General features: G+C 37.1%; 2 protein-coding genes across 2 annotated transcripts; both read right to left on the bottom strand.

The window, feature by feature from the left end:
* Positions 1–2,438: 2,438 nt before the first annotated feature.
* Positions 2,439–3,380, bottom strand: LOC120551784 (putative gustatory receptor clone PTE03). The gene has a single exon (XM_039789365.1). It carries the CDS (start codon positions 3,378–3,380, stop codon positions 2,439–2,441), a length of 942 nt encoding a protein of 313 aa, XP_039645299.1.
* A 3,382-nt stretch (positions 3,381–6,762) lies between these two features.
* On the bottom strand, positions 6,763–7,698 carry or71aq2 (odorant receptor, family 71, subfamily AQ, member 2). The gene has a single exon (XM_039789355.1). The coding sequence runs from the start codon at positions 7,696–7,698 to the stop codon at positions 6,763–6,765; it is 936 nt and encodes a 311-aa protein (XP_039645289.1).
* Between the last annotated feature and the right edge of the window lie 5,913 nt (positions 7,699–13,611).

Raw genomic sequence — 13,611 nt, 5'->3', positions numbered from 1 at the left:
TATAGCATGATTCTGTGAGGTTTGCCATTGTTTGCGCCGACTAAACTACTTCTGCTGCACTCGTTCTTCTTTTGATTATAACAAGAGTGCTCAGGCATCAGTGTGAATTCGACGCAGCGCCATCTATGGGAATGGTGAGCTAAACTCATTTCAGAACAATAGTATACACGCCATTTCAAAACGAAAAATAAATAAATATACATAATATTCATATTCATAAAATATGTGATACGAATATGAATCGATTTTTTTGCACACCCCTAGTAATAATCATCCGTGCAGAAACACAGTGAGCGACACAACGTTGGTAACGTTGATTAAACGAAGCCTTTTTGTAGTAATCAAATTATTCAAGTTACTCAAGGAATCGTTTCAGTCCTACTAAGAAGACTGTTCAACCTTGTACAACAATGCACTTGCACATGTGGACAGTTAACTTTACCACTGATAAAGACACAGTTTAGCTAAGCTGCACTTTTCGAGACACCTTGGTCATTGTCAGAGTTTTCTGAGAAACAACCCCGACAGGACTTCATGGTGCGTTCAGTTGCACCTCGAGAAACTCAAGGTGTTATTCTGCCATCTAGTATTTATTCTTGTTGTTGTTTAACAGCAATTGACCGGTGGTTAAATAATGTATTGTTATCACTGTACACTTTAAATCAGTAATTCCCAACTCAGGGTACCCAGGTAACTCTGCTGTTGCAAGGGGGTATGGTCCTTCAGAGTTTATGGTTAGAACTCCATCCATGTCTTCTACACTTAGCAATGGTCTGTTGTACTGAAATAACAGACCATAGATTGATTGACTAACCATTATAAGTATTCAACAAGGCCATATAATAGCATTGTTTATGTCAAAGTAATGGTCTCATTGAAATGAATGAGGAGGATATGGTTTTTGAAGCAGTGCTGTTAGTCTTGTAGTAACTAGTGGTAGTCAACCTAGGTATGTGGTGTTGAACACAATCTTACTGCAGAGTTTTACACAATAACAAGATACATTTTTGGCGCCTCTCAATGATAGACTAATGAATGTTGATGACCCCCCAACTTCGATAATTTTATCTCTGCTTGGGCTTTTAACATAAATCCTGCATTACAAACGGGAGGGGTGGGGTTTGAAATAAGATGCTGTTGAGTTGCATAATGGGAATTGTAGGATGCAGTGTTTTTAGAGCCTGACCCGTACTAACTACTAAAAGTGTGACCAGTCTTTTTACGTAGCTTGTGAGTCCTACAACGTTATAGAAGTGCAGTACAAAACACTGGAACACCCTATTAAAAAAAAAAATGCCCACACTTAAACATAAATCAGATGAAAGGCATGCAGCACTAAAGAGAGCCAGTAAATGTACAAATATCTGTATTCATATAATGATGTACTGGATACAATGTTTCCATCTTTGAATATATTTGTATGTATCCATTTTCTGATCTGTCCACTTTACCACACAAATCAATTACATTTTGATCTCACCGTTAACTCTCTTTAGGCTGATTTGTTTTTCCTTTCCTAGTATACACATCTACACCTGAGAAACACTGCTGATTTTCTATATTACAGGAATTACTCAATACTTTGATTGGAAACTGATGATATTCACTGCAGAGACAGAGACTTTTAAACACTGCAGAAAATGGAATGAGAGGAGGATTTCAATAAAATGGAACTAATGGAGTGGTACAGTGTTTTGTTTCTTTACATTCAGTTGTGTTGTTGCAGAATTTAAAATATGCTTATCTTTTAAAAAGCATTATACCATTTAGAGTCATGTTAAACACAATGAAATTTGGAAACATATTTACTTTTATTGCAATGTCAAGGAAACCATAAAGGTTGCACATACTGTATATACAATAATTATTTTAATTTCATCATCAGTTGTCCATTTTTCAGTCCAGTACACATATGATTGAGGCAGTGTTGAGGCACGCGCACAGTTTACACACTTGCAACTAAATTGATTTCATGCCAAATTGAAACAAATAGAGCAGAATATAACTTTTTGCAATTCAATACATTTTTACTCCATGTACATTTACATATATTTCATCATATTTCATCACTATTGTGCACACCTGTCATTTTCCTTATCTTTTATCAAAACTACTTAAAGTCAAAATATTAGGGAGAGAAATTACCTAAGCTGTTGATCTGTGATCTGGGAACTGCTGACTAACACATACGAACATACACATTAACATTATATAAAGAAATGTACAACATATTTATAAGAGTAATAATCACCAAAAACAGAGATATGTAACTTCTCCACAGTGCAGTAATTCATTGCATATTGTTTGTGGAAACTCTCTGAGCCTTCATTTATGGTGGATTCTGAAATCAGTGTTAGTTTAAGCGGCATTATACATGATGCAGGTGTACCAATTCCTCTACTCATCTCTCATCAAAATAATCCTAACCCGAAAACTGGTTACAACTTGGTCGAACCAAAGTTTCTTTTTAGAAACATTAACATGTTCTGCTTCAGTTCTGTTGTTTTCAGTCCATATATAATTGGATCCAAAAAAGGGGGAAATATTAAAACTGACACACCAATAATCCTTCTAATGTACGGGGATGCACTCTCAATGCGATGAGAAATGAGTGTAAAGGTTGTATTAATTTGCAAGATTAAAAAAACAACTAAATGTGTACCACATGTTTGAAGGGCTTTTCTCCGGGCATCCGTATGATTAGTCATGACACATGTGCGCAAGATCTGTGCATATGTGTATATTATCACTAGCAGTGGTCCACCCATAATCATAAATATAGTAGCTATTCCATAGTAGTTGTTAACTCTGGTGTCCTCACACACCAGTTTCAATAATGATGGATTGTTACAGCACAAATCCACTATATTCGTCCTGCAAACTTTAAACCGTGCAACCATCACACACAACGTAAAAATCATTGAGAAATTTATAAACCATATTAAAATTATAATTCTGATTAAATTATGTGGACTCATGATAGCATTATACCTCAAAGGACAACATATAGCAATATATCTGTCATATGCCATGGCAGTCAAGATCAGCATGTTTCCTGTACCATAAAAATGAATCAGAAAAGCCTGAGTAATACATGCAGGATGCGAAATCAGCCTCTCCTGTGTCACAATGCTAAAGAGAAGCTGAGGAAAAAAAGCTGTAGCACCCACCATGTCACTAATGGGCAAGTTAAACAGCAGGATAAACATGGGCTTGTGTAGCTTTTTACTCAGAGCAATAGTTGTTAATACCAACAGGTTGCAAAATACAATAATTAAATAGGTAAGTGTGCCAAATACAAACGCTGGGTAAATATCTGTAGCAGATAAGTCCAATGGTGCCAGTGTTAGAAATTCCCTAGTAGATGCATTTGTATACATACTTTACCGTCTTTATTATGTTGTAGCCTCCCCTATTGAAAAAAAAGGTTCCTTAATACTCAGGCCAACTGATGAAGGAGCTTCACCTGAAAGAAATGTTTTTATTAACAAGCACATATTGAAATAAGTGTTATGCATTGATTAAAATGTACATCTGGTTTTATACCTGTTGCAGTGTGTTATGTTGTCCTCACCTGCACTATGGAGCAATGAAAAACACATACACACACTTGTCTTTTATTGCCTTTTACCGCAAACACGTAGATGACTCATGAGATTACAGAGTATAATACGTCAGCTGGTGCAAATGATGAAACTACCAGTCAAAAGTTTGGGGTCACTTAGAAATTTCCATTCCACTCCATTACAGACAGAATGCCAGCTGAGATCAGTTGCATTGTTTTTTGTTTAACCAGGGCAGCAGTTTTCAGATTACATTATGTGTTTACATAATTGCAAAAGTGTTCTTGACTGTTGTAGAAAGAAGTGGCTGATCTTTAATGCAATATCTACATTGCCCATTATCAGCAACCATTCATCCAATGTTCCAAAGACACATCCTATTTACTAATCTGATATCATTTTAAAAGGCTAACTGAGAAAACACTGGAGAACCATTTTGAACTGACATCATGCAATGTGGTTTCAAAACAGCCCTGTTTGCAGGATATTAGCAACAGATTGAAAAGTTTAATAGCATACTTATCTCTGCAACATAATGTATTGTATACCTATTTTAACTTCCTGTCCCCTGGCTATAACATATAATATATATATATATATATATATATATATATATATATATATATATATATATATATATATATATATATAAAATATACATAAATGAAATATATATTTGGAATCTACACTTAATTTGAAACTTGATTAAAGTAAATTCTTTGATGATTAAATTACATTCTCAGTACATCAGCTCTTTTTAGGTTTGACAGAAGTACAGTTGCTGTCTCCATGACAACAAGGGGTTAATATGTGTCATGTCTCAAATGTGAGTTATATGCGTATTTAACTGACCAGCATCATATCCTTTCTTATTATTGCAATCTGGCAGGTAGTACCACTTCGGTGTTGCTTCTTTAAAAAGTTTCTTCATTTAGACGCAACTTCTAACATCATTTTGTAAAGTTGTTTCTAAATGATCAGCACATTCTTAAAATCTCAATTTCAATGCCTTATCTTGATTTTCTGATTAGACATTTGCATTAACAAGCAGTTGAACAGGTGTACCTTATATATATAACATATATCCTAGTATTACTACTACTGCTATTAAGTTAGTTGAATAAAGTCATTCTTTAATCTCTTTAGCTGTGATAAGATGTATGTGAGAAGGCAGAAATGCATGCACAATTGAATGTCAATAATTCTTATTTTGTATAAAAAATAAAACCTGACTATATGTATTTAGTTTTTATCTAACTGAGCTTAATATGAATACTATTAAATTCAAATGTATTTTGTATTGTTAATGGTGCTGTTTTTAATTCTTTATTTGTTTTCATTAAATGACGGAACAACCTGAAATATGTTTCAGAATATTCAGGTTTATTAGTGGTCCACACAGCAAACATCAGCACATTTTCCATATTGTTTGGTTTGGACTCTGCAATAATTCAAGTGTGATTCCAGGTTATACAAACGAAAATGCCCACTTAGCCTTGGCAAAAAGCAGTCACGAGGGTTACCGTGGGTTAAGGTTATGAATAATGTGAACTGGCTGAATCAACGTTAGCTGTGCTAAGTTGGGAAATAACAGCACAGAAGCTAAGCAATGTAATGTTACTGCTGTGGCCGGCACGTTAGGCAGCAGTAACGGTAGACCAGCAGCTCCCGTGTTCTGGGAGGTGAAATACCTGCAGTGCAGGTATTGGATTTGAAGAGAGTGATATAATGGCTGCACAGTAGTTTTACCTTACAGAACATGGGAGTTGCTACCGCTGCCTCGACCAGTTAGTTAAAATCAAATTCACACAATAACACAAACTCTGGAAGTTTCTGTTATTGTTTGACTTTTGGATCCAACCTAACATGGCGTCCATGACAGTACATTGCTTTTTTTAAGATTATTTTTTGGGCATTTTTAGGCCGTTATTGACAGGACAGCAGAAGACATGAAAGGGGAGAGAGAGGGGGAATGACATGCAGCAAAGGGCCCAAGTCAGAATCAAACCCTGGCCAACTGCGTCAAGGAGTAAACCTCTATATATGGACGCCCGCTCTACCAACTGAGCTATCCGGGCGCCCAGACAGTGCATTGCTTGTCAGCTTCTCCAAACGTGGGGCCATCGCCATCAAGTTACTGATACTGTACTGTACTGTACTGTACTCTACTGTACTCTACTGTACTGTACTCTACTGTACTCTACTGTACTCTACTCTACTGTACTGTAATGCACCGTACTGAAGCAACATCATCATACAGAAACCTGTCAGGTCACGTGGGAAAAAGGTTTTAGAAGGGCTTTGGAAAACAGCATTTTGACGCTAAAACATACTTACAAACAGAAAATGTGAAGGTTTTGATTTGAATACACTACAGGGAAGCTATAGAATAAAAACCTAAAAAAGAAACAAAAAAAATGGAATTGCCTTTTAATTGATGTAAAGTTTTGTAGCTACAGTATTATAAATGGAGTGCATGATAAAATATTTGAACATACAATCCATGTGAAGGGGATAAGAACAAGTAAAGCAACATGCTACAGCAAATGTCTGATCCAGTTTTACAGTTTGTCTTGAAATGAAAATGTAATGTATGATGAATTAAGTATTACATTTTAGAGACTATTTGCAGTATGAGACTAATTATACACCATACTTAAACATCACAAAGTGCTGTACACACCAATAGAAACAAACAAAAAAGAGATAAATAAATACATATTTCCAAACTTGTAACAAAAATGACAGAGCCAAGTAATATATTTGTACAATTGCAGTAAGATGCACCCAGTTTGACCCAGTTTATCTTATCATTATCAAATGTGAAAGCCCAACACACTTAAAACTTGACTCAGTATAACTGACTGAGCGAAATATGTTTCCCACCTTTTACAAAACTGTTTTGGTTGTATTGAGGAAAAACTATATTAACAAAATTACCAGTCAATAAATACTCAAATCCAGAGTAAAACTTCCTGTCCTACATTATAAACCATTTAAAACTATTTAGAATTTATGGTTTCCACAACAAACAAAACAGTTAAAAGTGATTTACGTTTTTGTTCAAGTGTATGCACTTGCTATTGTCTCGTGCATAGTTGATTTTGTTTACACTATTAGAAAGACTACCTGAGACAACAGATTGATTGTGATTGCAGTGATTGAAAATGCAGTGCTGTTAACCACCTTGTGTAAAGACTTAGATGGATACTCTATTTTTTAAGACACTCAGGAGAGTGTTTCGTATTTCACTTGTATACAGCCCATATACAATTGGATTCAGAAGTGGAGGTACAATAAATATTAGCATGCCCATTATCTTTTGCAAGTCAGCTGACACATTTTTGAACCTATGAGATAAAATTGTGAAAGTTCCTACAATTTCAAATATGATTAAAATAAGCAACTGGGCAACACACGTATTGACAGCTTTCGTCTTTGCTTCAGACCTCCTTGTAAACACACATGTGATCAGAATCTTCACATAGGAAAAAGCCTGAATAGACACACTTACAGCTTGTATTACAGCTGTGTTAAATAATCCTATGATATTATTGACTGTTGTGTTTTCACATGTGAGCTTCAGTAGAGATGGGTTATCACAGAATACATTCATAATCAGAGAATTGCACCTGGGAAGCCTTGTCTGTAAAGAGAACAATGATACAATCAAGACAAAGTCAAGACCCCAAACTAGAGAGATAATGCAAATAACAAATCTGGGGGTCATAACAGAGCAGTAGCGTAACGGCATGCAAATGGCAGCATAACGATCAAAAGACATTGCTGCAAGTATAAACAAAACTCCACCGCCATACATGTGGAGCAAGAATGCTTGCAAAACACAGAGAGGATAGTATACCTTATTTGTTTCTGTAACAATGTCTGAAATAACCTTTGGTAGCATTGCAGTTATGCCTATCAGATCATTGAGGGGAAGACTAAACAGGATGAAATACATGGGTTTGTGAAGGTTCCTTTTCAGAATGATCAAAGTCAACAAGATCAGGTTGCAAAAAATGGCAAAACAATAAATCGCAAGACCAAGAAAAAATATGGGATACTTTCCTCCAGGTGGAATAACAAATGGGTCGAGGGTTAACTCAGACCTGAACCCAAAAGATTCGTTCTCCATTCTTTTTCTCCACTTACTGTAGATCAGTATGAAGAGAAACAGTGATCAAATCTCATTAGTGGAAATTGGTCTGAAGCAGTAACAAGTTAAACATGTCAATGCAACATGAAGTAATGTATGAAGTGTTGAGAACTGACCTGCCCATTCTGCCTTATTTATTGTCACCGTAACCGTAACCAGAACTTGTTTACTTCACCTTTTGCCTCTGGGATTGTCAATGGCTTTGGAAAGATGAATGATATCAGGATTACTGTAAGTATGAAGTTGTGAGATACCTTTGTAAAAAAAAAAAAACTATTAAAACCCAACAGTTATTAAAGGTAATTCTGTTTGTTTTATTAAATCTTCTGAGATTGTTCCCCAGAAATAATGTGTATATTTTTGTTTGTTTGTTGGTTTGATTTTCTGTCAGCAAGATTATGAAAAAACTTGGTGGAAGGGTATACAGTACCATGGACTAAGGAAGAACCCATTACATTATGGAGCGGATCCGTATCACAGGGCAGATACTCAAATTATTTGTTTTACGGGCATAAGTAACCAGTGGAGTGGAGTGACTTTTCTACTATGTGGGGCTACGGCTGCAAAGGTAGCTCTGTGTATTTTGTCTGTCTCCATTAGATATGCGGCTGTGACCCGGAATGCCACAGACACATTGATGGGCGACGTTTAAATGTCGAGTTTGTGATAAATTCAAAGATCTATCTTACACAGCGTCACCCTTAAATTGTGCATTATAAAATAAGTTAAATAGTGGTTGCAACATAACTTTAAGAGTGGTCTTGACTGCTGGTTCTAAAAGTTTTGGAAATATATCCAGACATATATAGTGGTTACGGTTGCAGATTTGCATATGAAAAAAGGCTGGACTGTATGCCTTTGTGGAGGTCTGCGCTCTCTGAGAGGTCATCTGGTCAAATGTATTTATTATACAAAGTACATTTTATGCTCAAAAAATTACTAAAATTGTGTCCTCAAATTACTAAACTACATTTAAGTTATGGCACTACAGCAGAAGGAACTAAAGTTATGGATTGTTGTGGCTAGTCAGTGTTGGTTTGAAAGGATTTACTGTAGAGCTGCCTTCAAATAACTGAATTTATTTCCAGCAAATTGATAAGATGAAATGCGATTAGATGTATGCAGTATAAGGAACAGGCTAAAGATGTAAGAAACAAAGAAACTGTTTCAAATGGTATGCCTCATTTCTACAGCATGGTTCAGCTCAACTCAACTCTACTCAACTCAACCCACGTTTTGTACCAGGAGCTTTTCTCTATTTCATTTTCCACTGCAGATAGTAGGCTACCCCATCAATGTATGCAGGGTTCTTAGCAATTGTCATAGCGATCGTGGCTCTTGCTGGATCTTTTCATCGGCAACCAAACAGAGGAATGTCACTCTGTCAGTTGACCACGCAATGGTTTTTATGGGCTACCATTTTTAAAGTGCCCATATTATGCTCATTTTCAGGTTCACAATTGTATTTTAAGGTTGTACCAGAAAAGGTTTACATGGTTTAATTTTCAAAAAACACCATATTTTTGTTGTACTGCACAGCTCTCTCTCACTGCTGCAGCTCTTCTTTTCACCTGACCTCTTTTCTTCTTCTTCTTCTTCTGTACTATCTTTGACTACACTCGCACATGCTCAGTAGCTCAGATGTAGATCATGTCAGCTAGCTAACTCTAGAGACAGTAAAAGAAAGCCTGTTTCTCCACCTTCGGTCAGTTACAAGGCAGGATTAGCTGGGAGACTTCTTCTAAATGAGGGCGCACATGTAAGTAGTTCTTTTGTAGATTATGGTGAACTTGTGTGTGTTGTAGCAATGCTTTGCTATTGAGAACGAGGTAGCATGCTAGCGTTAGCGTCAGCATGCTAATGCTATGAGCTAACGGTTGTGGCTAGCCATTGCAGATTTTGAACAGCTCACCAGGAGACTGAAGGCAGGACCAAGTGGGTAAGCTTCGCTTCAGAACTCGAACCTCCTATGGCGCCATTTTGATGCTACAAAGAGATCACCTCCCGTTAGAATTCCACTGACTAGCATTCATTTTGACGTCACTTTGACAACGAATAACTTTACATCTGAAGCGTTTAAAGACTCTATTTGTCCATTGTTTATTTCTAAAGAAACACGACAATGTATAAAAGGCTCCATTACCTTGTATCTGATGTTATGGCTCCGTAGCAGACGCTTTTGTAAAAATAGGCTAACGATTGTGTCATAACCAAGTGACTTACCGTATTTTCCGCACTATAAGGCGCACCGGATTATAAGGCGCACCTTAAATGAACGGCCTATTTTAGAACTTTTTTCATATATAGGGCGCACCGGATTATAAGGTGCATAGAATAGAAGATACTGCAGTCAAACGTTTGACTGGGGTTGCGTTATACATCCACTAGATGGAGCTGTGCTAAAGGGAATGTCAACAAAACAGTCAGATAAAGTCAAACTTTATTAAGCGTTCTGACAACTCCGTTCACTCCCATGGTAACATTGTTAATGTTAATGAATGTCATGCCCATATTGCATATCAATCGAATTGTCTGCTCATTGGCTAAAAAGATAGACGGGTCTTAAAGCATTTAAATCTAAGTGGTCCGAGGAAATGTCGATCGTCTCAACGTGGTCCCTGACATGTTGTCATCGGCTTGTCCGCTTCCATTGGCCATATCAGAGGGAAACCTGAACGATTGGCTAATATGAACTACCAATCGAAAGCTTAGAAGCTAGGGAATACGATGACGCCCACATCGATCATGTAGCAAGTTGGGCAGAGAAGCTAGCGGCGATAACAAGTGCGGGAATGGAAAACTGTTTTGCGTTTTTACGTTGTCATTCGGCCAGAAACTTCAACATTGTGAGGCGAACAGATCGTTTTGGAATATAAAGCTTGGATATTACATTTCCTTGGACTCTTGTGGATTTATGAAAATCAAGTTTTGGGCAAAATACCACTTTGTTGCTGAGAGGACAACGAAAACAGGTATGGATGCACTCTCGACACCTGCACAGATTACGGCTGAATTGTTTTATTTTCTGTTACTTTGTAACAGTTGTGTAACTGCTATAAATCATCTTATGCTTTGTATGTGGGCTTAAATTAATCATTAGAGGCTAAGATTTCAATTGGTGTGTCGCATGGCTGTATATTTTGAAGATTTAATGCTTTGAAGTTATAAAAACGCGAATGAGTGGAAGTTTTATCGAGGTTACAGCGACGCAGTGTCCCGTCAACGTGACAGTGATCCTTGAGAGGTTGATCCATATATAAGGCGCACTGTCGTTTTTTTTAGAAAATTAAAGGCTTTTAAGTGCGTCTTATAGTGCGGAAAATACGGTACTGTCGCATAGTAGAGGAATTACCGTACAGTACAGGAGAAGCTCGCAGGCAGTTTCAACTTACGTTAGCTGTTTAGGTTTAATTACTAATGTTAACTAGCATGTGAGTGATCAATAATTAGCCTGTGCCTATGTTATCTCCTTACATATACCTACACTCTCCGTAACTGTAATTTTCAATTTCAATTCAATTTTATTTATAGTATCAAATCATAACAAAAGTTATCTCGAGACACTTTCCAAAACCCCAACAATTACAGTAATTCCATCAAGAGCAAGCATTAGCAGTGGCTATCGCGACAGTGGCAAGGAAAAACTCCCTTTTAGGAAGAAACCTCGGCAGACCCAGACTCTTGGTAGGCGGTGTCTGACGGGCCGGTTGGGGGTGTGATGAACAGTGGCGATAATAGTCACATTAAAGGTCACAGTGACGTCGAAGGTCATCGTGGAAGTTCATGTCATAGCAGGGCACATCGTGTCATACTGAGTAGTGCAGTCCCCTATACCGGATCCAGACTACTCTGTGCATAGGAACATCACAGCAGGGCGTTGCGGGATGAAACGTGGCGCTGCAGAGCATGGGTGGATGAGGCGGATGCAGCGGATGCAGCAGGATGCTGTAAGATTGGGAATGATTGAGATTTCTCTTGGGACAGCTACCAGAAGACTTACAACTTTCAGACAGGTTGTTCACGTCACATTTACGTTGTCTCTGTCAGTTGGAGGCTGCGCAGTAAAGCTAGTGATCACCGGAAAAGTGCTTCTCATATCCTTCACTGGTCTCCGTCCAGAGCAACGGGCTCTGTTGGTCCATTGGGCAGGACACATTCAGAAACCGTATCTCACTCAGAACAGCATGGATGGATTTTTTTAAAAGTTTGTATGCGTGTGGAAGCACCAGAGACACAAAAGAACACCCCAAATCCCAGAAAAAAGTGTTTTTTTCATAATATGGCCACTTTAAAATCTGGGTTGAGTGAGTTAAAAAATTGAAGGCAGCTGATCTATTCAAAAAGGGCAGGTTTCTGCAGGATGTTCCATGGTGCGCTAGTGATGATTCTCTCTGACCAATCAGTGGTCAGCAGTGTTTCAACTCCACCTTCTAGTATTGGAAAAACAAGTTACAAAGCGCTTTACATACAATTTAAAAAGACAATAAGTAAACAGTAAAGTCAATAAAAAGCTAGTTTAAAATGGTGAGTTTTTAAAAGTGACTTAAAAAAAAAGACAATGTGTAAGACGTTTAAGACGGAATGGGAGCCAATGATTTTTAAAACCGGTGTGATGTTGTTGACATAGTCTCGATCCGATAAAGAATATGTTTTATTTTGTAATATGCAGTTTATGATAAACATTTTTATGATGATCAGTGCTGTTGATCACAACAGGTGATTCACTTTTTTCATAAGCACCTTTCATCCGAAGACATGATATAAAGTTATTTTAAGTCCTAAGTGAAGTTAGGTTTCATCTTAAATTGTAAAGAAATCATGTACCACATGTCAGTGGTCTATTATTGGCCCTCATAATAATAGTATTTTATTTGACATTACAATTAGGCCTTAATCTTTCAATCACAGGTCCCCAGGTATAAACATTCTTGTTTTTTCTTAATTACCAAATTAACTCAATGTATCACAGTCTCTACACTGTGGGACAATCAATCAAAAGAGGCAGGCCTTTTCATATTTTCACAATTCCAGCCACTTTAGTCTCTTGGATCTAAAGTGTGTCTAATTCACAGTTTGAATTTTATAAATCAGAGTTGGCTGTCATTTTAATGGTGGACTAAATAAGTCAAAACCACTTGACCTGCAGTACTGCTGGAAAGGCCTGGCTGGAGTCAGGAATTTTGCTCCATTCTTATCTAAATTCTTCTCTTCTTTAGTTTTCATTATTTTGAAAAGATTGTTTTGGTATCACATAACAACAGAAATACTTAACATGATCTTCTCCAACTTTTATCTTGTCCATCTTTTCAGCTAAAGTAGTATTATGTAACTATGATACACTACAAATTGGCAGAGTTACATCAGCTCAATGCCTCATTACTTTGTCAAAACACATTTATTAATGAGCCCCTTTGAGATATAATTAAATGATGTATTTTTATTACTACTGTCTCACCTTGTAATTAATCCCTGGACAATTAGTAAACCTCCAGGTGATAATGAGATTCCTTGTTGTTTGCTAATGAAGTATGTTGTCTAATAACACCCAAGGGAGGTTGTAACATCTGAGGCTGCTTGTGACATTGCAACATTTGATTCCATAACTTTAATCTCTACGTGTGTTCATATATAAAACATTTGAATAGGTTCACGGTTGAAGTTAAAGTATCACAACATAGTCTTTGCTCTGTGTTTTTTTTTCTCTCCTTCTACGGAAGCCCTGAAAGGCAGATCAAAAAAAAATAAAATCCAAACATTTATTAAAAAATCCAAAGTTCTGGCGCCCGGATAGCTCAGTTGGTAGAGAGGGCAGCCATATATAGAGGTTTACTCCTACACGCAGCGGGCCGAGGTTTGACTCCGACCTGCAGCCCTTTGCTGCATGTCATTCCC

This window comes from Perca fluviatilis, chromosome 2 (assembly GCF_010015445.1).
Source record: "Perca fluviatilis chromosome 2, GENO_Pfluv_1.0, whole genome shotgun sequence".
Classification (NCBI taxonomy): domain Eukaryota; kingdom Metazoa; phylum Chordata; class Actinopteri; order Perciformes; family Percidae; genus Perca; species Perca fluviatilis.
Note: the sequence above shows the minus strand (reverse complement) of the source record. Positions and strands in the feature narration are given on the sequence as shown.

Coding starts and splice junctions, on each gene's coding strand:
- LOC120551784 (XM_039789365.1), bottom strand. CDS start 3,380: ATGTATACAAATGCATCTACTAGGGAATTTCTAACACTGGCACCATTG.
- or71aq2 (XM_039789355.1), bottom strand. CDS start 7,698: ATGGAGAACGAATCTTTTGGGTTCAGGTCTGAGTTAACCCTCGACCCA.